The following is a 26,546-nucleotide window of genomic DNA, read 5'->3' on the forward strand; positions in this document are numbered from 1 at the left end:
CTGTAAAGATTAACATTTACTTCAATATGAGCTTTTGTGAGTCACAGCTCACTTCTTCAGATAGGTGAAAAGGAGTTCATGCCAAGAATTTGTCTTATGGGGAAGGGCTCTGAACAGGTACAGGTCATTCTACCATCTTTAGAGTCTGCCGTCCTCATTCTCTTTCATGTACAGACCAGGCTCCCCTCTTCAGGGTGGATCCTGTGCATTCAAAACAGGAGAAGTGAGCGCATGGTAGAATGCCCTCCACCTCAAACACATTTGTCATGCTCCATGCTTTACTCAGACAGTGCATTCAGTGACCAAACAGTTGCTTGGGGAAGCCAGATACACTGGATTCCGGTCACTCGTTTGTGGGCGCAAAGACGGCAGTCTGCCCCCCCCTTCCTCATAGGCGCTTGTCCCCATCAGAACCCCCTGCATTGATTTTTTGTTTGATGGTTGTATGGGGACAGCCTGCTTCTGCTTGCATAGATCTTGTGAATCGGGTTTGGTGTGGAGGATCACAGCTTCGGGGAGACGTTTCACTTCGAACCGTACCAGACTGACACACTCTATCCCTAAACCAGTCACAAAAACACCTGCCTTTCGAAGTGACCTGTATCTGTAACCTCAATACAACTACGATACTTGTGTAATAAACTGTGCTGGTTCTGTGGCTTGGAAGTCTGTGGAATGATAGTGACGATATAATAATGGACGCATTCCTCACTGAAGTTATATCCAAGGATGACGCAAGGCTGCTTGTTTTGCGTTCTGCATAGTAGCATGTCAGTTCTCCTGCCTCTGTACATGTCTTAACAGTAGGACAATTCTGTGCTAGAGGTGAAGGACGCAGTCGCCAGTGTGCTCTGGGGCAATCCTTAACTAATGAATGAATGGGTTTATTTGCGTTTAGCCATAGACCATTACAAACATGTTAAGGATACCACAGATCCATAATAAAGGAAATATAAGGTTGATCCTTAACTAGAGAAGGGCTGTAGCTGGATGGGGGAAAGTCTTGTTTTTCTTCAGTTTTGTGCATTGCCGGTTTGTCATGAGAATTGTCATTAAAAAGCACACTACCCACTGTGAAGACAACTTTGTGTTTTTCTTAATCCTGCTAAACATGTTGGCTTTTGCAGACCACTGTCGTGGTGGTACCGGAAGGAGAAGGGGACACATATATCAGGTCAGGAGGCAAGCACTGGCCTGACTGTAGCTCAGAGCATCTGCTCGGCATTCAGAAGGTCCTGGGTTCAACCCCCGGCATCTCCAGTTAAAGGGACTGGGCAGGTAGGTGATGTGAAAGACCTCTGCCTGATACCCTGGAGAGCTGCTGCAGGTCTGAGTAGACAATACTGACTTTGATGGACCAAGGGTCTGATTCAGTGTAAGGAAGCTTCATGTGTTCATGTGACACAGCTATTCAGCAAGCTCAGGCTCACCTTTCTTTTGCAGTTTGGGTACAGCAGCCAAAGACCGTGGGTTATATCCAAGGTTAGATCCTGCAGATGGAACAGAACTTTTCTGCCTTCCCCTGCCTCGCTGTAAACCAGTGAGTCCGGAAATGTGCTGCTTCTTGGTGACAGGGGACCATTGCAAACAGCAGTGAGGGGTAGATTGGGGAGGGGTCTGCGGTGAGAAGGAAAAATTGGCACAAATAACTTCCCTCGTTTGCTCCTGGAAAAAAAGACCTTTGGCTCCAAACCTGTTCTTTGGAACTCTCTTGTCAGTAAGTTGTGCTAGAAATGCCTCTTGGAACTTACATTTTGTTATTTCAAATTCACCCTGCTTAAGGGCCCTCCTGAATGGTATCAGGGGCAAAGCAGAACCCGCATTCCCTTCACTATTAGATAAACAGTTTTTTCCCCACGTCAAGTAGTAGTCCAGTGTGCCCGTTTGCTATGCAAGCTATTTATTTGTAGGAATCATTCACCGGATTGGGAGAATAACTTTGGAAATAGATGAGTGTAAGATCAAGAAATAGTTTTTGCTGTCATGGAAATATAAAGGACTGGTGGAAGAGAGCTTTCCCTCCCTCTCTGGTGTATGAAGGTTGCAATAACCCTTACCAGCTCACTGTGAAGCCAGTGTACTCTAATTACTAGTGTGTCCCAAGCTACCCCTGTGGCCTGCTATACTGCAACTTCACAGCACTTTGGTGAGCCCCCTAAAGATCCCCAGCCATTGAGAACGGCTGAATTAGAGGAAACCCTTTTCCAGGTTAGCAGGTTTCTGTTGAAAATCTACAATCTATCATCCTCATTGCTCTCCTCTGCACCTGCTCCATTCTGTCCACCTTTTTTTTTAAATTGAGGCCTCCAGAACCGCACACAATACACCAGGTGTGGGCCTGACCAATGCAGTGTACAGTGGAACTGTGACATCTCGCGATTTGGATGTTATGCCTCTGTTGATGCACCCTAAGATCACATTAGCCTTATGAAGTAGGCTAGGCTACGGCTGTCAAGGTCGCCTGCCAAGTTTCACAGCTTAGTGCGGATGTCAGCCTGGTCTCCCCAGGCCAAACCTGACGCTCTAACCCCTATACTCCACTGGATCATCTTTCTATTGTAAAACCCAAAGTCCTGCAATATTACGAACAATCAACAATACAAAAGTGTGTGAGCTTTTGATCTCCATTACTATCAAGATACAAATGATAGCAAATAAGTGGTCTTATCTGATAGGTAATGGTCAACATGACACTTATGCTGCAGAAACTTTGGAAACTGAGTGGCAAACTGATTCAGTGATTGCTGGTATGGGAACCTGTACTGATCTCCCTCAGCACTTTAAGGAAAAACGGCAAATGAAGGTCAAGTTCCCTATCAGCCATTCCTCACTGTCATGAAAATGAATAGAGTTGGAGTGCTGGAGTGATTTGTGAGTCAGATTAGGATTGAGGAGACCAAAGTTCTGGTTGACTTTGGGCTAGTCATTCTCTCCCTCGGCCTAAACTCCCTCACAGGGTTGCTGTGAGGATGAAATGGAGGAGGGGAAAATGCTCTTAATTGTTTTTGAGTCACCACTGGGGAGAAATGCAGGGTATAGCAGTCATATAATTTTTTATTTGGATAATATCTGCTAACTAGAAAAAGTCTTATTGGAAGGTTTTACCCATCCATCTCTTAAACATAACGTTATTTGTTATTTCAATTGCAGCCCCCAAACTTGTTCAGTCTCTGTGCATTTTTGGAATTTTGAGAAAGGGTAGTAAAAAACCACCCAAAATGGCTCCCACAGGTGTAGGAATAATCACAGAATGTTATGGTGTTCCATGCCAAAGATTGTCCTATGATGGAGGCAACTGCTTCCAAATGAGTTTGCCTTGTAGACCCACATGATAGCTTTGGGGGTCATCCAAACTACTTCCTGCTCCACTGCGTTAAAGGAAAACCAGGACTGGCCTTTTTACAGAAGACACAAGCAGGCACCAGGAAACACATTGACAGGTACCACATTGGGGGGGATCACTGTTCTAAGAATACCTTCATAGGAAGCCCTCTTCAGGTACAAACAACATCTTCAAACAAGTCAACTGACAATAAGAACGTCACTCTTTAAGTTCTTTTTAATAGGGGCTTACCAGTTTATACAAGTCAACCCACTTCCACGCCTTCATGGAGTACATAAAAAAAATTCCCTATCTCAAAGTACTAACAATAAAAGATTTAAATATTCACTACAAATTTATTTGCAATTGGTCATTAAAATTCCGCAGTCAAAAAAGGAGCGCATGGCTTACAAAATAAATATTTTAAATATAACCTCTTGGAAGTCCACTTCCCCCCACTAAAAAGGTCCCTTTTAATGGATTGAACAAAAAAGCAAGGGATAAAGGGGTTTACCAAAAGCAAAACAAACCCTCATACCATTGAGGTTTTATTGCTTTACCTTTCAGCAAATAAAAGAGTAGTATCTTGGATCATTGTGCTGTTGGGGTTGGTTAGGGGTACTTCTAAGTGATCCATAATCTAAGGGGTGAATATGACAAAGCCTGGTTTAAATGAATCCAGAGCACAGCTTTGCCGAAACAAAACAAAAGCAAAATTTGAGGGCTGGATCCTCCACAAGGGTAATTTAACCCTGAATAATAGCTGATCCAAAGCACATTGTACTAAATGAAACAGAACCTAACACGGCCTTGAGAAAACGACTGTGTTCTTCTATACTGTGAAAAAAATGCCTTTGGAAACAGCATTACCGTCTCAATAGTTTCTGTCTCTCACCCTTAAGAAAACTCTCAACGATAAGCCATTGAAATCAGCCAGAGCAGGAGAAGGCAAGGCCCCCTGTGGTGACTTTTACAGGGGCTCTTGTTTAATTAAGCACGAGGTTATAATCAAAACCATGTCTTCAGCACAGTCCTGCATCAAAATACATGCCCCCCCCTTTAGAAAAGAAAAAAACGAAGGAAAACTGCAGCGTTACAGAAAAAGCAAAAGACAGCTTAGGTCTTCAGTGTTGTAGCAAAGACAGAAAGAAACGATATGTTTCAAAGGGGCCGCTTAACATTCTCATTGTTTTAACATTCTCTCTTCTGTTATAACATTGTCCCAGGCAAAACACTGAGCTTCGATCACGTTGTCTGTGTTCAGAGGTCAAGGGTAGCTAGTTGAAAGCCAGACCTCATGAGCTCTTATGAGCAATACTTACGTGGTATACATATTTCATAAGGAAGGGATTGCTCTTAACAATTATGCTAGCAAGTATGGAGCCCGGTTGGAATACACTGGATAGTCAGACTTCACCACGCTTTCGATTTGGCACTTCAACCGGTTTTTCCCCACAAATTAAAAAAATAAAAAGGCACAGTATTGTTACATTAATAGCAAATACAAAATTATCCTTCACTCCCGTAATTGCTACAATGAAGGAAAACAATCTTCCACATGAGACTGTGGAATTCACTTGAATTTTGGCAGATGGTTGTATTACGTGGCCTTGAATCTTGGCCTTGGTTGTATTACACGGCCTTTGTTTCCCAGCTCAGCCACAGTTCAACGGAGCAACAAGTTTTTCACACACACACTTTGTGAAATCTTATCTGGAGACGTCCATCATTCTGCCTGCTGGGAACGCCAGTCAGAGCGGCAATGTGAATTCTCCAAGAGGTTTGGTAGCCTTTGGTACAAATATTAGCGAAGATAAAAGAAGGGTGCCCAGAAAAAATTCAAGTTGCTGCCAGAAGTCTGAATTGAGAACATTTGTATCAATTTTGTAAAATAGTGTTAATCAATCAAGTTTATTTTGATACAATATCAGCTCTGAATAAAAATCAAAGTTAGGTTAAAATAAAATAATAAAAGTTGATGATTCTGGGAGGGATGATTTGAAGAGGAGGAGGAAAGATCTTCTATGGGGAAAGGTTTTCAGTCAGCCGTTTAAGAATCCCACTAGACCGGAGGCAAAATTTGGCTACTTGAGTGGTTATCTCCCGAGAGGAGTGCTAAGAGTGTTAACTCAGTTTTGTCTGAAACGGCAACAGACTTATTTCAAGGTGTGCTGGTGACAACTGAATTTCAGAGTTTGTTCCAAACACTACAACTAACCTGTCATGGCCATGCGCCTGATCCACAGAAGTGGAGGCACTGGGGTGAGCAGAGGTTCAGACTATACTTGTGGAACAAAGAATAGTTCCAGAAGCACACTTGGTTGGATCCAGGCTAAAATGGCAATTTCCATCAAAAAAACCCTTCCTGCAGAAGACCTCTACCCTACCCCCACCCAAAACAGCATTTCGTGGCAATCGGTGGGGCTGCAGTGGGTGTGGGGAGGCAGGAATGTTCTGTTCCACTGATGGAGAATTTAGTCTGGATCCTACCCATTGCCTGTGAACGTCCTTTTTGTTCAGGCACGCAGCTGAGAGAACATACCTGGTCAGTGGCGGGAAAGAGCATGACTAACAGATCACAGTTGCGCCAGATGAATAGTGGGGACAAGGAGAAGAGCGCAGGGGAGAAGGGAAACGTTTGCAGTGAGCCAGGGACTTGGGAGGAATGCTCAACGATGCAATGAAACGCTTAGAGAATTCCCCCCAGCTTCTCTGAATTCAGTAATGTGACTGAAATCCTCAACGAACTACTGGGATGATCAAATGTGACAGCAGAGTGTCTGAATGGACTTTACTGGGGGCAATGTAGCACAATCTCCTTGGCAAAAGAACTGTTCTTCTAAACATTTTCCAAAAGCAGCCCTGCTTGGAAGAAAAACTTTAGAAATTCCCACCACCGGTTTAGTAAAGTGGGTTGCGCCTTCTTTAATACAAAAATGGCATTCAAATTGCATTGAATTTTGGGGTCCAGAGAAAGACTGTGCTATAACATTTCATATTTTATTTGCGTACTAAAGCAGAACTAAAGTCAACCAGACAAACAGAATTATTCTCCTTTCAAAGGATCACTGAAAAAGAAGAAAAAACCCTTCTTTCTATCCACATCCAAGAAACCACTGTGCCAAATGTAAGGAAGATGGAAATATGAATTAGAACCATGGATTACCCCTCTACTTTTCTCACGGCTTTGCGGGTGCATAATCCGAGAACGCCTTTAAATTACACAGACGAGAAAAACAGAATAATTGTCTCCTGAAGAATTAGAACAAGTAGATTGAACGCTTCAGTGAGAGACAATTCCAGAACGTTGGTTTGGTTTGGTTTGGTTTTGGAATGTTTAGAGCACCCCCTTGCAAGCCTTAATCTGCAGACCACGGATGGTAAGCAGAGTCTGCAAGATAAGACCGATTTATCCTTGGCTGAGGTTTTCTGCCAGGAAGATGATGCTATTCCATGTTCACTAAGGTGTGAAGAGGTGGCTGCAGAGAGTCTGTCTGGGTGTGCAATACTGTGAGATCATGCAAAGTGGTACCCAGTGGGGCTTCTTGGGGCCCTGCTGATTTGCAGTCTGTTACCGTGGGGGATCCGTTCTTGTGCAGAGCAGTCACGTTTCCTTGGATAGCAGTCAGGTTCTGATAGTGGCCATTTTCCGGAAAAGACAGCAGCTTCTCTGATATTTTAGAACGAGCCACGTCATATTCTTCATCGGGAAGCTCCGTCTTCTGGTCATCGTCATTCTTCGAGGCTCCAACAACAACGAGGAAAGACTTCCAAGGTGTGTTTTTATCGTGAATCTGAACAATGACAAAACAGATCTAGAGGAACCACCACTGGCATTCATCGTTTTCAACAACACCTTCAAACTGCTTTGAATCTTTTGGTTCTTAACTGTGGTCTAAGGCATTGGATACAATGAACTAAACATTGTCCAACCAGCCAGAAGCTGGGGATTCCTGGTCAGGCAGGCAACCAGCTCAGCTGTTCTCCATGCACCCCCCCTCCCAACAAGGTTGGATGGAAAGGGAATGTATCCTAGAGTGGTAGCAACAAGCTTGACAGCACCCCTTTCCAATTGTTTTAAAAATTCAGTCATTGCAGATAAATTAGCTCTAGCAAACTAAGCTCTCTCTTGGGCTGATTTCAGTTCACAGATAAGAGTTTCCCACAACTGTAGTCTGCCTCTCCCTTAATGTGCGACCAAATGACCCCCCCCCATGAAAATTGTTGCAAAACCCTCCCACCCCACCAAAAAGATGGAAGGGGAGGAAGGATCTGCCCCAAATTACAGGGAAAGATGAAAGCCTACAAACTCAAAAATGCAAGAAAGCCAAAGAGGGTAATGATGGATAATGGCTTGATTTGCATCTATTCAATTCAATTTAAAGCTTTTGGGCATTCTGGAAAGCGAGGAGGAGGACGTACAACTGAAGCCGCTTATTGCGCATGTTATGTCCATGGAACAATGATTGTGGAAAACTGACTCTGGGTTCGAGAAGGCACTTGATTGAGGTAACACGAGCATCAAACACAAACAAGGAAGTGATTGTCTTGGGGTGAGAAGCTAGTTTGCGCAGCCCACCACATACCGCTTCCAAAATGGCCCATTTTTTTGTTGCCGTCAAGTCACAGCTGACTTATGGCGACCCCATAGGATTGTCAAGGCAAGAGACATTCAGAGGTGGTTTGCCACTGCCTGCCTCTGTGTCACGATCCTGGTATTCTGTGGAGGTCTCCCTTCCAAATACTATCCAGGGTCGAGGCTGAGAGTGCGTAACTGGCCCAAGATCACCCAGCAAGTTTCCATGGCAGAGTGGGGATTTGAATCTGGGTTTTCCAGATCCTAGTCCGACACCTTAACCACTACACCACGCCGGCTCTAAAATGGCCCATAGCCTAAGGTAATGTAAAATATTGCATTGCTTATGAAATCCCCGAGTGTGGCGGCCGATTTGCCCAATCATGTATCTTAGAACCTGGATAAATTCAGCACTTCTTAAATACTGAAAATACTGGAAAGTCCCTATTAGCTATAATTCCCGACCTCTCAGTATGCATAAGACAGCTGGCCCTAATTCTATTTCTTTCTTCAGACAGAAGCCACGGTATGTGAGGGTTACGCTGGGCTGCCATCCCTGCTGCTTTAAGTACGTGGGCATCATTGCATAGTTGTGGCGGAAAGTGCCGCCAAGTCACAGCTGTCTCACAGCGACCCTGTCGGATTTCCAAGGCATGAGACTTCGGAGGTGGTTTACCATTGCCTGCCTCCGCGTGGGCTGAGAGAGTTCAGAGAGAACTGTGACTGGCCCAAGGTCACCCTGCAGGCTTCATGTGGAGGAGTGTGGAATCACACCCGGTTCTCCAGATTAGAGTCCGCCACTCTCAATCACTAGGCCACACTGGCTCTCGTTGCAGCATAAAATGAGGGGGTTTCTTGGAAGAGTCCACCTCCTTCCTTACCGAGGTGTGTCGCCGGAGAGTAGACTTGTCTGTAAACGTCCGACCACAAGCGTTGCACATGAACGGCTTCTCCCCTGTGTGAATCCGATGGTGGCGCTGTAGGGCGTTGAGTTGGGTGAACTGTTTGCCGCACTGATCGCAACAGTAAGGACGCTCACCTGCAACCCAGAGAGCATAGTTACTTTTGGCTGCCCTTGCAGAAGTTACAGATTTAGTGGCAATCAAATACAGGAAACCACAGCTGCAAGATCTTCCCCCTCTGCAACTGCACCGAACTCATCTTACAATCAAGCAATGCAACTGCATTATGCATCGTCCAGTACATTTTTAACATGCCTGTCCTCACTTTCGAGATGGTTTGTGATTCAAAACACCACCAAAATACGATACAAGCAACAGGAAAATGGGATGAAAAGGGAAGAAAGCCAGCAACTCTAGGCCCTGGCTCATCGTTAATGTATCTAACTGTTTCAGAGTGACTAGACAAAATAGCTGTTGCAGGAGATGGTGCTCTTGGAGAGTAGGAGCCAAATGGGAGCAGGTCCCAGAGAGGTTCCCCTTCCCCGCACCTTCAACAAAGACTTGAGATTACTCGCTAATTACAAATGTTAACTAGCTTAGGATAACTAGATTTGAAATTTACATCATTATATTTCACCCTGTACTTCCTGCAGTTCACGAACCTCGACTCTGCCATTTGCTTTTATAACCCTGCATAAAATGACTGCATAGTAAAGATAATCCCGTTGCATTTAAGAAGTGAGTGCCCCCCCAACTTATTTATTAGCCTTTGGACTCTTGCTTGTTTAAACCATTTGAAAATTTAGGCTCATCATCTGCGGTCACTGAGAGCCCCTGTCGTCTAAAGCTTTAAAACCACAGCTCTTTCATCCCTTGAATATTTCCTTCCTCTTACCTGTGTGAACTTTAATGTGCTGATACAATGAATTTCTCTGTGCAAATGTTCGGAAACAAATTTCACATTTGAAAGGCTTGGACCCAGTATGGATTCGATTGTGGTGCTTCAAATACTCCTTCGAGGCGAAACTCTTCCCGCATGTTTCACACATGAAAGGCCGTTCCCCTACAACATGTGGGAAAGGGAGAAAAGGAAAATATTTCATGCCACTGATGACCTAGGATGGGGTTTGCAGCCGGCTCCTGGTTGGCACCAACAGTCAATTCAGAAAGCCATCCCAGTGAACCAGCAATGGGCAGGCAATGCTACATCACAGGCAGATGACAACCTAGCCATGGCACAACAGTGTTTAACAAAGCTGTTACGCAGCAGAGAATGAGACAACAGACTATGTGGATGGCAACAGCTAAGATAATTCAGCATATCAAAGACACTTTGGCTACCACAGAGGCAGAGCTTCCAGTTGGCTAATAGTTCATAGAAATATTTACAATGAGAATGCCATAAAGAAGCAATTTAGCGGAAGACTGGAGTGCCTCCATTGCTTCACACGGGAAACTACAGAAGCTGTCACAGCTCAAGTTTCTCTGTGCATATTTCTTGACTGGAGAGGAAGAAACTTGTTTTGTACTTGGACAGCAGCAGCTACTTGGCACTAATACAATGTCTACAATGACCCTGATGTTCCTAGACATAAAACATTATAAATAAAAGACCCCTAAAGTCGTTATTTTATTTATTTACTTCATTTACACCCAGCCTTTCTCCCCAATGGGCACTTACATCATTCTTCTCTCCTCCATTTTATCTTCACAACAACCCAGCTAGGTAGGTTAGGCTGACAGTGTGTGATTGGCCCAAGGTCACTCAGCAAGCTTCTGTGGCAGAGCAGGGATTTTAACCTGGGTCTCCCTTATCCTGGTGCAACTCTCAAACCACTACGCCTCATGAAGTTAGATATCACAAGATTTGATTAGAACATCAGTAGCCTTTGGAAAGACTTTGAACATATTAAGTCCCTATTTCTAAGAATACTTTCCTACCCACATGGTGTAGAAAGATTCTTTTGAATGCTGAGATTCTCATGGTTTCAACCATAGGTAATGGACCACAAAGAAGTGCAATCCTAAACAGACTTGCATCCTTCTAAGGGCTTAGAAGGGTACAATTCTGCTAAGCACTGGACTTTATGTTACCTGCACTGAACACATGAAGCTGCCTGATACTGAATCAGACCACCAGTCCATCAAGGTCAGTATTGTCTATGCAAAATGGCAGAGGCTCTCCGGGGTCTCAGGTCAAGGTCTTTCTCCTCACCTGCTACCTGATCCTTTTCGTTGGAGATGTTGGGGATGCTCCACCACTGAGCCACAGCCCTTTCCCAAACTGTGACTTGCAATATTTTAACACAAAAATGGAAGGTAATGTTGCAGTTACGAACACACGAACACTCAGATTTACAGAAACACACATGCTGAATTTGGTCAGTCAAAACATTTTTTAAAAGATGATGCTCTCACCTACCTGTATGGCATCTTTTATGATATATAAGCATGTGATTCTGCGTGAACCTCGCTCCACAATCACTACAAACAAAAGGCTTTTCACCGGTGTGGATTCTGAAATGAGACAGACAGTCCTATCGAAACAATATAACACATGCTCTTCCTTTTTCCAAAGCAATAACAAGCAACTGTCACAGTCAGGCATCACAAAGACGGAGATGGTTCTCACGACTGTCGATCCGTGAAGGGAACCCTCGCTCAGCCCCAAAATCTTATGCAAAGCACCTACTTGCACCTGGGGGTTCCCAATCCAGCTGGGGAGCGTGGGGGCAGGGCCTGTATATGACTGAATTCAGACCAAGATGAAATTCAGATAATGAGAGCTTCCCGGCGCTATGATGAAAATTCAAAACACTCCCAGCTCTTAACCTCCAAAGCTGATAGAAGTAGTTGGTCTAATAAAAGATATTACCTCAACTATTTTCATGCCCCCTTCCATTTTAATTCTCTCCAATCAAAGCAGCAACAGCAGTTTGGGGCAGACCTACCCAAATTGACAAATAAAATCCAATATGGCTTTATAGATAGCCAGCGTTTTCCCGCTTCAAAACAAAAAGGGAGGGAGGATGTTTCACATTTAGAAGCCACAAAGCCATTATTTTTTTCTTACTAACTCAACTCATATTAAAATAATCAAAAGACAAAAATTAGTCACAAATCGGGTCCTCACCTCCAAGTCACATTTCTTCTGCTGGGATCAAACAGAGCTCTACAACGGCAGACGTCTCTTGCTCAGCAAGCAAGAGGCAGATTTCTTCACATACTAAATAGCTGGATTAAGAACCATCTATCTAGGAGTCCAGGTAGATCCTTCCACAACACACCACCGGCATAATGTCTATTACTACCTGAGGGTAAGCCGCTATACCCAATGACCAGTCACACAGCGTATATGTATTTGCGGAGGCTCAGAACCAGAAGACGTGACCCATCATATGTTGGTCTGCCCATTATATCTAGTTCCAAGGCAAAGATTTTTAGGGACAATTCTGGCCAATTTAGAGCAACGTACTGTAACGGAGAAAGTTCTATTTCTTCTTGCAGTTACGGAGCCATCTGTCTCTTATAAAGTCGCCCTCTTTCTAGTGGCAAAGAAAATTCGGGCCAGGTTGGCCCAATGTATTAAACATAGAACTGCAAATCCCATGGACAGGAGGTTGATACCAAAAAGTTTAATTTCAAGTTCTGTTTGGTTTTGCTGATTATTATAAAGTTTGTTAGTTAAATTCTAGTTAGTTTGCCTGAGTCTAGACAATTCTGAATGTTTATTTTAGCAATGTCCTATGCATAGTATTTTACAAATTTTGGTGGTTCTGAGAAGCATGCTTTTTCCTGTTATTATTAATGCTTGTTATCTAGACTTACTGTGTTTTTAGATTAATTTTTGTAACAGCCTTTGGCCATAAACAATAAATTTGAACTTGAACCTCAGGGTAAGCACCAAAGAACTGCCACCAGTCTTCCATTATAACCAACCTCAAACTTCATCCCAAGCATCCAAGACTGTGGGCACCTCTGGAGTTCTCACACAATATGGTGGGCACAGCCACAAAATGGCTGCCACAGGAGGCGGAGCCAGCTATACAATGGCTAATGCAGCTTACCCTCAGTCACACAGTGAAGATCCCTGTGCTTTTGTGGCAGCTGCTACCAAAGCAATGTTTTAAAAAATCTGCATAGTCAATCAAATCTCCAATGTCCAATCAAAAGACTTGCTGAACAAAAGCCCCACCTGGCCCTGCCTACTTTCTAAAAACACTTGGTGGGCACCAAGAAAGGTGTTGATGGGCACCATGGTACCCATGGGCACGACATTGGGGACCCCTGATCTAAGAAATTAACTTAGGGGATCCAGGTGTCCCCAAACTTCCATTTTCTTTCCTGTTTTTGTTTTGTTTTTTTAATTCTACAGATTCACCCATCTAGCTCCTTGGCTGGTTTCAATAAGGATCTGATCCCAGCAGAAGAAAGGAAAGGGCATGCTCTCTGCTGGTCTCAGACATTGTCTGCTATGGGTAGAACTGGTGGAAGTCTGTGAGTGGGAAATAAGATTCCCCTAAAATAAAATTTATACATTAACATGGAAGATATATAAAACAAAACAGATTCCCCCTCAATCAAACATTCTCTGTAAGCCTTAGTCTGAAAGCAGTACCCACTGAGGGACACTAACCCTACTGCGGAGCCTTAAATAACCACACATGAGTAGAAAGGCAGCAGATAAGCATCCTAACTAAACAAACAAATAGGAAGCAATCAAAGTGACCACTTGGCATGATTCTCTGGACTTAGAGGCAAGCCTGGTGGAATGAAGCCATACTAGTCAATGCCTTGGTTTAGATTTAGTTAGTTGATATGAGAAGCTCTTTTGGTCCCAACAGGAGGGTGCTGCACTTGCTTAATCTTAAAATGAAACTCATTTTATTTTTGGAGATAAGCAAACCACAGTTAATTTGACACTCTACTCTCTCCCTGATTCCCATTCGAGCTGTCACAAGATCAATGCTCTAGAGCCAATGCTTAATAGCCTAGCATCCCAGCACATCCTATTTCTGATTTTACATACAGATCAATGAAGCTTGGCTCATACCCAAGAGTTCCGCAGTTCCATTCTACTGTCACTGCGTTGAAGCATGTAGGGAGAGCTGCTGGAACTGCAGCAGGGCCTTTCTTCTCTTGATGGGCTTTGCCAAGACTATGCTATGACTGTTTTAACCATGAAACACGTCGTCATAGAGTCTTCTCGGCAAAAGTGCCCGAATCACACCACAGAGCACAGCATGTGACTTCTATTATTTAATTCTGCTGTTTAAGTTTTCATACAGATGGTGCTTGCATCTGCCCTTGGGGAGCAGGAATACCATGACTAATGTAAAACCCACCACATCCCTCCTACTGCAACCGCACATCGACTGAGTGGCAAACGTCTACCGAAACAGAGCCAGGCCTCATTCAACACAGTGCCAGGAAGAGTTCAGCTGGTTCAGAGATCAACGCTCCCTAAATCTGGAGCATGCTGGCCTGCATTTTCCAGATTACACAGCCGAATGCTTCAAACCTCTCACTCTGTAGCGGTTTCTCACTTTATGAATGAAGAACACATGTATAAATATTGTCGAAGGTTTTCACGGTCAGAGTTCATTGGTTCTTGTGGGTTATCCGGGCTGTGTAACCGTGGACTTGGTATTTTCTTTCCTGACGTTTCGCCAGCAGCTGTGGCAGGCATCTTCAGAGGAGTAACACTGAGAGACACTGTCCTTCAGTGTTACTCCTCTGAAGATGCCTGCCACAACTGCTGGCGAAACGTCAGGAAAGAAAATACCAAGACCACGGTTACACAGCCAGGATAACCCACAAGAACCAACACATGTATACTTCACTTCCACTAACGTTAAGGTGCAGGGGATGAATAATGCAGCAAAGTCCAGGAAAGATACCAACAATGTAAAGTTCGGGGGGGGGGGTAGATGAGTGGTATCTGTGTCACCCTCTGGCCACGATATCTGAATTGGCTCATGAGTAGGGGCTCGCAGGAATGCTTTGTGGCCTTGTTTTGTCACAAGGATTTCTGCCCTCAAAACATGGCTCCTCCCACTTAATTTGAGTTGCACAGTAAAAGTGGAATGTTGGTAGAACTCCGGAGGGCTCTTGTCTTTACGCAGTGTAATATGTTTTATCCCTATTCGTAAAGTCAGACTGGAGCCCCGTGGCGCAGAACGGTAAAGTTGCAGTACTGCAGTCAAAAACTGCTCACGACCTGAGTTCAATCCCAACAGAAGTCGATTTCAGGTGGCCGGCTCAAGGTTGACTCAGCCTTCCATCCTTCTGAGGTCAGTAAAATGAGTACCCGGCTTGCTGGGGGTCAAGTATTGACAACTAGGGAAGGCAAAGGCAAACCACCCCATAAACATAGTCTGCCTAGTAAACAGTCGGGATGTGATGTCACCCCATGGGTCAGTAATGACCTGGTGCTTGCACAGGGGACTACCTTGACCTTTAAAATCAGACTGGACCATTTCACACCATTTGTAGTTTTACCTACATCTCAATAACTTTTCAACACTGAACTGTCAAAATCAGGGCTGTATTTTGATCAGCGCTTTAACAAAGGCGTATGCTTACTCTAGATTATTTAAAGCCATGAGAACGAACGTACAAAGCTGCCTTATACCGAGATAGGTCACTGGTCCTTCTAAGCTCAGACCTATCTTCTTCTAAGGTATTTCCTAATATTTGCTTCTCCATATTCTCAAAACAAACAAACAAAAAAACCCACTCTGCCAGGGATCAAACTTGGGACTTTCTGCACGCAAGGAATCTACCATAGTGCATGACCCTTGCCCTAACAGAAGGAATCCCTGGGCTTTAATACCAAGGTGTGACTAACCTTCTCACCACACTGCCCTGTTCTGCCATGATCCTTCCCACAGCGGAAAGCCTGCAACGCCTCAAACTGGAGAAGGAAGGGGGTTGTACCACTTGATTCCCCCTCCTTTCTGTACCCTCCACTCTCACATGCTGCCTGAGCAGAGATGGTTCATCCTCCCTAGCCTGCTGCTGATCCTCCTTAAATAGGCCACCCTTCCAATCCCCACCCAGGGATGGCTCCTCCCATCCACCCTTACACTCAACCAGGAAACACCTTGGAGCCTTCTCAGCTTCAGCCACCCCCAGGGCTTGATAACATGACAGGCTCCCCTTGGCTGCCAAACTGCGGCCCCTGCGTGTTTTGGGCATGTCCTGGCTGGGCCAGCTGCCAGTCGAATGTGGCTTGCCTCGGCCCAGGTGAGTTGGGCCTACAAGCCCGGGACGGGTCCCATCACAACAGCAGCAGAAAAGTTGGTTTTTATATGCCGACTTTCTCTACCACTTGAGGTAGAATCAAACCAGCTTGCAATCTGCTTCCCTTCCCCCTCCCCACAACAGGCACCCTGTGAGGTAGGTTGGGGTTGAGAGAGTGTGACTCGCCCAAGGTCACCCAGCTGGCTTCATGTGGAGGATTGGGGAAACCAAACCTGTTCACCAGATCAGAGTCCACCGCTCATGTGGAGGAGTGGGGAATCAAACCCGGCCTTCCAGATTAGAGTCCAGCTAAATAAAAAAGTGCATTTCAGCCGTGGTCTCCACGACAGCACCACTCTCCCCCACCCCATGGTGAGAATCTAATAGACATTTCTAAAAAAATTCCACAAGGGGTCTCCAGCCCTTCTCAGCTGATCTGAACCTCAGCAAGCTGCCTTAGGAACTTTTCTTTATTCTGCCCAGAGATTTTTTAACTAACAAGGCCCCGGTCAAGTCCGTTCATACCTCATGTGTGTCTTAAGTGCCGAGGGCTGAGAAAACTTAGCCTCACACTCTGTGCACCCATAAGGCTTGTCACCAGTGTGCGTCCTCTCATGGAGCCTGAGGGCCGTTTTGGAGCTCAGCCCCTTTCCACACTGGAGGCAGTGATGACGCTCCCCACCACCCTCATGAACCTGCAGCATGTGCCTCTTGACGTCCTTCTTCCTCTTGAACTTCTTACCACAGAGCTCGCAAGGGAAGTGGCGCTCGCTGCTGTGGACGTGGCGCTGGTGGCTCTTCAGGTTGCAGCGGTTGGCAAAAGTCTGCCCGCAGGTCTCGCAGCGGTAAATGATTTCGGCTGCGATGCCGTGGCTGTGCCGGATGTGCTTCAGGAAGCTCTTCTCGTACAGGAACTCCCTCTCGCAGGTGCTGCACGTGAAGTTGCCACCGCGGTTCTTTTTGTCCTCCTCGGATTTGTTTGAGTTGGCCTCCGGTTCATCGGGGCCGTCACACTCTTTCTTTTCAGCCTTCAAGCCGCCTGCCATTCTCTCCTCCTCCTCCCACTCCTCTTCTACTTTCTCAGGCACACTGTGGTCTTTGTACAGCTGGCTTGCCTCAGCGGCAGCCGCCTCATACTTCTGCTGTTCTCGCAGGTGCCGGGTGTATTTTTTCTTGGGTATTTCCACAAACACTTTTCTGCCAGCCAGCCTCCCGCTGGCCCTCCTGATTTTGGCACAGGGAGTCTTCGGGACTTCTTTCTTCTGGTCTAATTTCTCCTTGAGTTTCGCAGCGGGCACCTCGAGGCCTTCTCCGTCCCGAGGCCTTCCAAGAGGCGAGTTTGCAAAACAGTCCATGCTGTCACCTGGCACTTCCAGAATCACTTTGGGTTCAAGTAAACCGCTCGGTTGGGCTCTGCTGTCCTCTTCGGCATCTTGCGACTCGGAGAAATTCTGCAGCTCCAGCAACACCGATTCGAGCATCTGCTTCTTGAGCTGAAAACAGGTCTCAGACAAGTCCAAGCACTTGAGCTTCTCGGCTATTTCCAGCATACGCTGCACCCGATCTTCTTCGACTTCCACCTTGGCGGTATAGACAAACTCAAGAAAAGACGCAAAGTCAGCTACCTGGACCTCGTTCAAGAAGACGTTCGTCCTCGGTCCGTCCATGCTCTTTTCGTTCAGAAAAACCTCTTTGAAAAACTTGCTTGTCGCGGCCAGCACAGCCTTGTGAGCCACAAACTCAGCCCTGACGCCTTGATACTCCACACTCACAGTCACATCGCAGAGGTGGCCCAGGAGACGCAGCTGGTGCATTTCATTCAGGAGGTTGAGGGGCGAGGATTTCGATTCCAGAAGAACGGCATTACTTTCCATCTTCCTCCTTTCTTAAAAATGACTGTAAACAACAGCACACACAAGTTAGTTCTGTGGCTCAGAAAAGATAAATGATTTAAGCGATTATATTTCCATTTTAATAATGAAACAATCCTGCTTTGGAAATTGTAAAGTACTCAGAGCTCCCCCCACCCCAAACAGGCACTCGACTTTGTGGCCCCAGGGTTTCACAATAGAAGCAGGAGTCAACAAATTTTGGGTTGGCTTAATATAGCCCCCAATGATGTGCAGAGACCTGGGGATTGGGATGAAGAGAGGGATTTGGGTAGGTTTCAACAATCCATCAGTGGAAGGTACTGATAGTAACAGATCTTCCCTGCATTCCCCGGGGTTGTGGGACCCACATGGAACAAGAGCCTTGCAAATCAAGAGGTGAAAGTGGGGAGGGGGGCAAAATTGACTTTTCTGCCTCTTCCATCTGTCTCTTCCACCCCCTTCCCACTGCAGTCTCCCAACCCACACAACTGTTATTCCATGTGGGTCTTTCAACCTTGGGAATAATCTTTCACAGAGTCAGAAAGGAACTCTGAGGGAATGCTGGAAGTATCTGTAAATCCTCATGTCAGCAGACCGCCTTTTATGGCTTGGCAGTCTACGCTGGTCTTGGAAGCACTGAGAAGGACACAATGGGGGATTCGGACTTGTGCTAAAATTGCACTGCGCAACCTCACAGAAAGAACAACCCCACAGAAAGATCATGCACAGGACTCCCCTCTTCACTGAAGTGCATGGGGCAGCTCTGCATTCACACTGCTTTGTATACAACTGAGCTGACTGCCCACTGTTATGATTAAGAAAGTCCCTTTGGGCAGGACAGTCTGAAACACACCGTAAAGGTAAAGGTCCCCTGTGCAAGCACCGGGTCATTCTTGTCCCATGGGGTGATGTCACATCCTGACGCTTTCTAGGCAGACTTTGTTTTTGGGGTGGTTTGCCAGTGCCTTCCCCAGTCATCTTCCCTTTACCCCCAGCAAGCTGGGTACTCATTTTACCGACCTCGGAAGGATGGAAGGCTGAGTCAAACTCGAGCCGGCTACCTGAAACCAACTTCAGTTGGGATCGAACTCAGGTCGTGAGCAAAGCTTTGGACTGCAATACTGCAGGTTACCACTCTGCGCCACGGGGCTCCTGAAACACACCCTAGAACTCTTGAAATGGAAAATGCTCACAAGATCCAGAGATATTCAGCTTTTTCAATTGAGTAAGTCAATGCGTACTCCACCCCTGAACAAAGTCAGTTAGGTCAGCTATATCTCTGTACCTTCCTATATCTGCTTATCTGGTATTAAGAGTTTGTGCTTGCCTGTCCAGCAAGAGGTGGCAGGGGCCCTCACCCCCTCTGAGTGAACAGCTGACTTTTTTTAATGGAACCTTGTTGTACAGCACCTCCTTTTTGTGACACATCTTCCCCCCCACCTTTCGATTAGGAATACAGAAGTGTCGACCTAAAGGACGTGCACATCAATGTACCTGACGAAGTGGTTATGAGAGCTTATGCCAGAATACATTTCCTTACACTTCATGCTGCTGGACTCCTGTTTTATTTTGCTGCTACAGATCCACACATCTACCCATTCACATGGAACACATGAAGCTGCTTTATACTGAATCAGACCCTTGGTCCATCGAAGTCAGCACTGTCTACTCAGACCGGCAGTGGCTCTCCAGGGTCTTAGGCTGAGGTCTTTCACATCCCTACTTGCCTAGTCCCTTTAACTGGAGATGCCGGGGATTGAACCTGGGAGCTTCTGTGTACCAAGCAGATGCTCTCCCACTGAGCCATGGCCGCTCTGTCGTTTTGAAAGGACAGAGCAAGTGTGTATACTCAGGATCTCTGAACAGCTTAAGGAAAACTAGACTGTGCATTTATTTGTTTGGAGGACTGCCTTGCTGGGTCAGACCAACGGTCACCTTTGCAAGAACCTTAAGTTGGCCAGTGGTTACACCAGGCCGCAGTCTGCTGTGCCTAAATACAAAACAATAGTGTTAACAGTCTGAAAGGGAGAAAGACCCATCAATTGGACTAAACGATACACTGTTAGAACATGTGGAAATTGCAACACATTTTTTTAAAGGAAAAGAAACAGAAATGAAGCAGAGGAAATTAGTAACTCTTCAGTTTTGAGCACAACCTTTGGAAGACAGTCTTTTAGTATACACACCCACTAAACCAATTAAAACCAGCTTAGACTCATAAAACTTTAAAATATTATTTGTTTGTCACTTTTCTCCCCAATGGGGACCCAAAATGGCTTACCTCATTCTCCTCTCCATTTTACCCTCACAACAACCCTGTTAGGTAGGTGAGGCTAACAGGACAATCCTATGCAGACTTACTCCAGTCTAAGCCCATTGAAATGACTGGGCTTAGACAGTAGTAACTCTCTTTAGGATTGCACTGTCAGTGTGTGTGACTGGCCTACGGTCACCCAGTGAGCTTCCGTGGCTGAGTGGGGATTTAAACCTGGATTTCCCAGCTCCTAGTCGAACACTTTAACGACACTACACTGGCTCTTGCTGTGAGCTTTACAAGAGCAGGACATAAATATTTCAGGTTATATTTTCAATTTTGTATTCAGACTGAACAGATAGCATCTTTTCTGCCTACGAGGTGTCCTCTTTCTGCCTTGTATTCATCACCTAGAATCATAGAGCTGGAAGGGACCACCAGGGTCATCTAGTCCAATCCCCTGCACAATGCAGGACATTCACAACTACCTCCCCCCACACCTCCAGTGACCCCTACTCCACGCCCAGAAGACGGCCAAGATGCCCTCCCTCTCATGATCTGCTTAAGGTCACAGAACCAGCATTGCTGACAGATGGCCATCTAGCCTCTTCTTAAAAACCTCCGGGGAAGGAGAGCCCACCACCTCCCGAGGACGCCTGGTCCACTGAGCAACAGCTCTGTTAGGAAATTCTTCCTAACGCCTAGACGTAAACTGTTTTGATTTAATTTCAACCCGTTGGTTCTGGTCTGACCTTCTGGGGCAACAGAAAACAGCTTGGCACCCTCCTCTATATGACAGCCCCCTCTTCCTTGTGCAGAGTCTGAGAGTGGCAGACTGCAAGCTCCTTGGGGCAGGGGCCTACCCTTTTTATCAGCTATGAAGGGTTCACAGCGAAGGCAAAGCATCAGGGACGCATAATCGTAGCCCTAAGGGTGTGGGGAGGGGGAGGGCCCCCCCCACCTTGGACAGCTCTGAGGGCACAAACCAGGGCCAAAACCTGATCCTGGCGAGGATCACCAGCAACCACCTGTCCTCCCTTGGCAGGGGGAGGGACAGGCAGCCAGCCTGGCCCTTCCCAGGTGCAGGGAGGGGGCGACAGGAGCCAGTGCAGCCGTGACATCCCCGCGGCAGCCCCAGGAGGAAGGCCACCAACCTCTTCCTCCCCCCTCCCCTTCCTCCCGCCTCTCCCCCGCTCACCGGGCAGCCCCACGTCCGGCCAGCCGCGCAGCCTCAGGGCGGAAGACCCTCCTGCAGGGGTCACATCCGCCAACGGCCCCACTGGCCCCGCCTCCCTCCCTCCCACCCACGATGACGTCGCGACGCGTGAACCATTGCGTCGAACGTCGGGAGGCGGGGAAACGGAAGGGAGCCGGGCTCGGCCGCTTCCCAGTGCAAAATATAGACGCGTGTTTGCCGGTTCGGTCGAGGAGAGGGATTCATGGGTATTGGTTGGAATGGATGCTGGTCGTGCTGCAGACCTGTTCTCTCTAAGGTCAGAAAAGGGCCAGAGTCCAGTAGCGCCTTAAAGACTAACACCAATATTTTCTGGCAGGGTGTGAGCTTTCGGGAGCCACAGCTCACTTCTTTAGATACTGTGGCTCACGAAAGCTCATGCCCTACCAGAAAATATTTTGGTTAGTCTTTAAGGTGCTACTGGACTCTGGCCCTTTTCTGCTACTGCAGACGGACTAACACGGCTACCCACTGTGAATTATCTCTAGTGTCAGAGGAGGATGCCTATTCTATTAGGCGCTTTGGAACGCGGGCAGGATGGTGCTACTGCAGCCGTCTTGTTTGGGGGCTTCCTAGAGGCCCCTGGTTGGCCCCTGTGTGAACGGACTGCTGGACTGGATGGGCCTGGGTCTGATCCAGCAGGGCCTTTCTTATGTTCTTATTGTTAAATTGTGGAACTCCCTGCCCCAGGATGTGGTGATGGCCTCCAACTTGGAAGGCTTTAAGAGGGAAGTGGACATGTTCATGGAGGAGAGGGCTATCCATGGCTACTAGTCAGGATGAATACTAGTCATGATGCATACCTATTCTCTCCAGGATCAGGAGCAGGTCTATTATATTAGGTGCTGTGGAACACAGGCAGGATGGTGCTGCTGCAGCCGTCTTGTTTGAGGGCTTCCTGGAGGCACCTGGTTGGCCACTGTGTGAACAGACTGCTGGACTTGATGGGCCTTGGTCTGATCCAGTAGGGCCTTTCTTATGTTCTTATGGCCGTAGAGCTGCCGCTCAACACGCAGAGGTTTTTCATCGAAGACCGGAAGTTCAGGCTGTGAGGCGACTCATTTTTTTTTTTAACCCGAACTCTCAATGAAGAGTCCGGTGACGCCAGAAGAAGGCGCCGTTGTCGCTTTCGCGCACGCGCACCTTTGTGTCCTTTCTCCCACGCGATTGCCGTTGCCTGGCAACGGTAGCATCACTCCCCGCAGCCGCCAGCCGGCTGGCGCAGCTCGGGCCCGCCTTTTAAGCCTGCAGGATCCAGCTGTCCTTAGTGGACTCGGGCAGCCCTAGTTCGGGCCGCAGGTAGGAGGAGGCTGTCGTGCCTGAAAGATCTCCGCCTCCCTTGCCCCAAAACACCGCCTTCATTTCACACTCCTTGCTTGTAGAAAGCTAGCGTATGCAGGCGAAGGACTCTGAGGAAGCCTTCTTCACTGTGGTTTGTCCCCTGCGGCGTGAAGTGCTTCAGCAGTAATCCGAGGGTTAAAATAACACTGCATTCTCATGTTTGCATATTTGGGTTAAAAATAATTGGGCAACGGCATTCTCAGATCTTTAATTTTCAAGGGACTATAACTGGACTGGCAGCACTGGGGTGGGGGTGGGGTTCCTGCTCGCCCTGAAATTAGCCATTCTAATGGAGTAAAGTTGAAATATATGTTTTAGAATAGTAAAATCATTCAGTTAATTAAAAATATATAGAATGTCCTTGCAGATTGTAAAGGGCAGGGGCTGTCAGCTAAATCTGGATCCAGGCTGGCTGGAGTGGTTTGCAACTGTTGCCTTGCCTACCTCTCAGGACCTCAGCCAGATGTTCAGATTGTGCCAACTCTTTTAAAATGTTTATGACATGACCAACTACTTGAGAGACAAAAGGTGTAACACCATTCCCCTTATTAGCTCTCCTTGTATGTCGAAGCTGCAGCAGAGGGAATCCTACACTTGTGGTCCTGAAAGCACAAGACTTTTGGGGAGGGAGTGCAAGTCCTATAGAGATCTGAGTACTAACACATGAAGCTGCCGTATACTGAAACAGACCCTTAGTCCATCAAAGTTAGTATTGTTTACTCAGACCGGCAGCGGCTCTCCAGGGTCTCAGGCCGAGGTCTTTCACATCACCTACTTGCCTAGTCCCATTAACTGGAGATGCTGGGGATTGAACCTGGGACCTTCTGCATGCCAAGCAGATGCTCTACCACTGAGTCACGGCCCCTCCCAATGACTAGTGAATGAAAACAGAATATGTTTATGAGCAGGGCTGATAGCGAACTGAGAGGTAAGGCTTATATCACAGTCAGGATGGGAATGATTTATGAGCCCAAGGGTAACGCAGTCTGTGGCAAACCAATTTTTAAGACAGGATATTTTTCTTGTGGGGGTGAAGGGAAAATCAGGGTTATTGAATGAATGTGCTAGTTTAAGCTCTGCTCTTTTCTGTATAATTTGTGAACTCTGCGTGCAGAAGCCAGGGAAGGATTTGAATTGTATGGAAGGCTGACAGCAGGGGAAGCTGATGGACTGTTCTGCTAAAAGGAGTGAACTGTTTTCCAAATAGGATTGCAAGGAATTATACATATTTGGAGACCACAGAGGTTGTGTTCTTTGAGGTCTCATCTTAAAGAATGGTTTTTAGTTGGGGAATGGCAGCGATATCTATTGATTGTCCAGTTTGTGTTTTGGCACTGCTTCTACAAATGTGTAAATCCTGTTTTTTTTTGTAATTTCATGTTACGTACTAATAGCAGTGTGCATTAATCCAAAATTAAAAATGTCAATAGGTAACTCAAAAACGGAGACTGTTAAAGTAATTGGCTAGGTGGCTCTTTCTAGAGAGAAAAGGTGTTTGAGAACCAGTGCTTTAAAATATAACAATGCTCTGGTTTTAACAGAAATTTATAAAATTTATTAGAAGCTATATACACTTGACCTTTTGAACAGTTTTTAAAAAAATACATGTACATAAAGTATATACAAACATTTCTGAGCTGCCGAGAAGTGTTCACAGTGATGCATATAAATCAGTCCTAACACAGAAATGGTCCTGATCCAGGGGGGGTCATACAGTGTCTGCAGAATTAGGCTTAGGCTTTCTTGTTTTGTACGGCCGCTCCCAGTGTCACATCACAAGTGGCTTCTGTGTTCAAAAGCCTGCTTGCTATGGATGCCAGAGGTGGCTACTCCCAGAGAAACAGCAAACAAAAGCCCTGCTACATGTGCACACGGCTCTTTCCCTCTTGCCTTTCTAAGGAACAGAGCAATTACCTTTACAGTCAATACAGACATATATACAAGTTTATTCCCCCTTGTCATCATTTGCTGGCCTCCCCCTCCTTCCCCCAACTGATTTATGGGGACTCACTGCCTGGCCAGGTTTTTCTAATGGTCGCTATTCTTGTTTATTAATTATATGAAGTACAGAATTTTTATGAGGTTTTAAGATATGCTTTAAGTGATGTTTTATTACGCATTGTTGTAACCCGCTCTGAGTCCGGCTTGCTGGGAATGAGGGCAGGCTATAAATATAAGGAATAAATAAATATATAAATAAGCAAATAAATAAATTATATGTGTGTGCTAATATAAAACATTCATACACTGCTTTTCTGAAAAATTTATAAACCCTTATGATTGAAAAGGAGGCATAAATAACTGAGCAGACAATCTTAAGCAGCGTAAGTCTGTTACTAGAGTAACCCTAGTAAGCCCGTGGAAGTCAGTGGGCTTAGAATGGTGTAACTCTGCTTAGGATTTCACTGAAATGTAATCAAGTCTACAGTCTTACAGTCATGTAGCAGTTATATAACATAAATCTCAGGTACCTGAGAAACATCTTGCTTAGATGAGCAAAGATTTTTAGTGTATTCATTTCAGTTCAAGTGAAACATGAAAGTATTCAGGAAATCTTTGCAAGGGACTTGGTTTTATTTAAATATGAGTCCTGTTGGCATAGATAGAAGGCAAATTTAAAAAGATCCCTTTCACATCACCTACTTGCCTGGTGAATGCATTTGCCAGGATGGTAGTGTGGATACAATAGAACATGTGATATTTTATTTCAGGATTTACAATCAAATTCAGCAAGAACTGATACTACCCATTTTGGCTGGCCTTCCAACTAGTCAAAGATCCACTCAAGTAAAGATAATACTTTCAGACAGGAATAGTGAGACAACTCATAAAGTCGCCAAATATGCAAGGTTAGGTATTAAGCTTAGGAGTACTTGGTCTAACTCTGATAATAAAAATGGAATATACCACTGAATGGGTAATATTAATGTAAATATTTAATTTTATTGCAAACATTTTATTCTAATTGATGTTTTATGTATAGATATATTGTTATATTTTTACCTTTCAATCAATGTTAATCCCTTTGAATATCTTACGAACAGCTATATTGTTGGTTTACCTTTTTAATCAGTGTTAATTCCTTTGAATATTTGATTTGCTGGTCAATGAGCGTAATAAATTGAACTGAATATTTAAATATGGAATGGGGCTGAAGGAGGCAATACTTTCTACTTCTTCTATGTTTATCAGACCCCAAGGAGTTCTACCCTTTCTTCATGTCTGTTTCACACCAGATACCTGGGTCAAGACAAAGGTATTTTCCCTTAGTTTGGGTCCCCTTCCTGAGCACTCCAAGGCTGCAATCCTATGAACATCTTCCTTGAAGTAAGCCCCACTGAATAAAAGGGGACTTACTTCTGGGTAGAATTGCTTAGGATTGCTCCCCAAGGCAGTGACCCTATTTCATACTGGCAACTGACCAACAGCAACTATATAAACAGACACACCCCCTGCCAAAGCTACTGCTGATTTTGCCTATCACAAGACCAGCTTTAAGTTACGCTCATTTAGCCTCTCCTATATTTGGCCGTGTCCCTTCTTCAAAGAAACAGTTAATAATACATAACAAATAAAATTGCCCTTCCCACACACAATTGAGTACTTCCCTCTAGTTCCTAATGGCAATGTTTACATACAGGAGACAAAGGAGAAGGAAAACCCCCAAAATGTACCCCCAAACAAACATGTAATCTTGCAAAACCTTGGGGGGGGGGAGTTATACGCTCCCTTTCTTAAAGGGATTTGCAAGTTTATTTGCATTGCTCTCTGAAACAAAACAAAAGAACAGTTATGCCAAAA

General features: G+C 45.6%; 1 protein-coding gene across 1 annotated transcript; it reads right to left on the reverse strand.

Moving 5' to 3' along the window:
• Positions 1 to 6,745: 6,745 nt before the first annotated feature.
• Positions 6,746 to 17,932, reverse strand: GZF1 (GDNF inducible zinc finger protein 1). The gene is made up of 5 exons (XM_056856029.1): positions 16,571 to 17,932; positions 11,223 to 11,317; positions 9,696 to 9,863; positions 8,780 to 8,937; positions 6,746 to 7,116 (listed from the first exon to the last, which is right to left on the reverse strand). The coding sequence occupies exons 1-5, from the start codon at positions 17,917 to 17,919 to the stop codon at positions 6,769 to 6,771; spliced, it is 2,118 nt and encodes a 705-aa protein (XP_056712007.1). The 5' UTR covers positions 17,920 to 17,932; the 3' UTR covers positions 6,746 to 6,768.
• Positions 17,933 to 26,546: the final 8,614 nt, after the last annotated feature.

This window comes from Euleptes europaea, chromosome 10 (assembly GCF_029931775.1).
Source record: "Euleptes europaea isolate rEulEur1 chromosome 10, rEulEur1.hap1, whole genome shotgun sequence".
Lineage (NCBI taxonomy): Eukaryota > Metazoa > Chordata > Lepidosauria > Squamata > Sphaerodactylidae > Euleptes > Euleptes europaea.

Bases quoted from the DNA above. Each gene is read 5' to 3' on its own strand.
- GZF1 (XM_056856029.1), bottom strand. From the start codon at position 17,919: ATGGAAAGTAATGCCGTTCTTCTGGAATCGAAATCCTCGCCCCTCAAC. The intron at 11,318-16,570 runs GTATGAACGGAC...GTCTCATTTCAG, and splicing joins GCACTTAAGACACACATGAG to AATCCACACCGGTGAAAAGC. The intron at 9,864-11,222 runs GTAGGTGAGAGC...CACATGTTGTAG, and splicing joins TCATAAAAGATGCCATACAG to GGGAACGGCCTTTCATGTGT.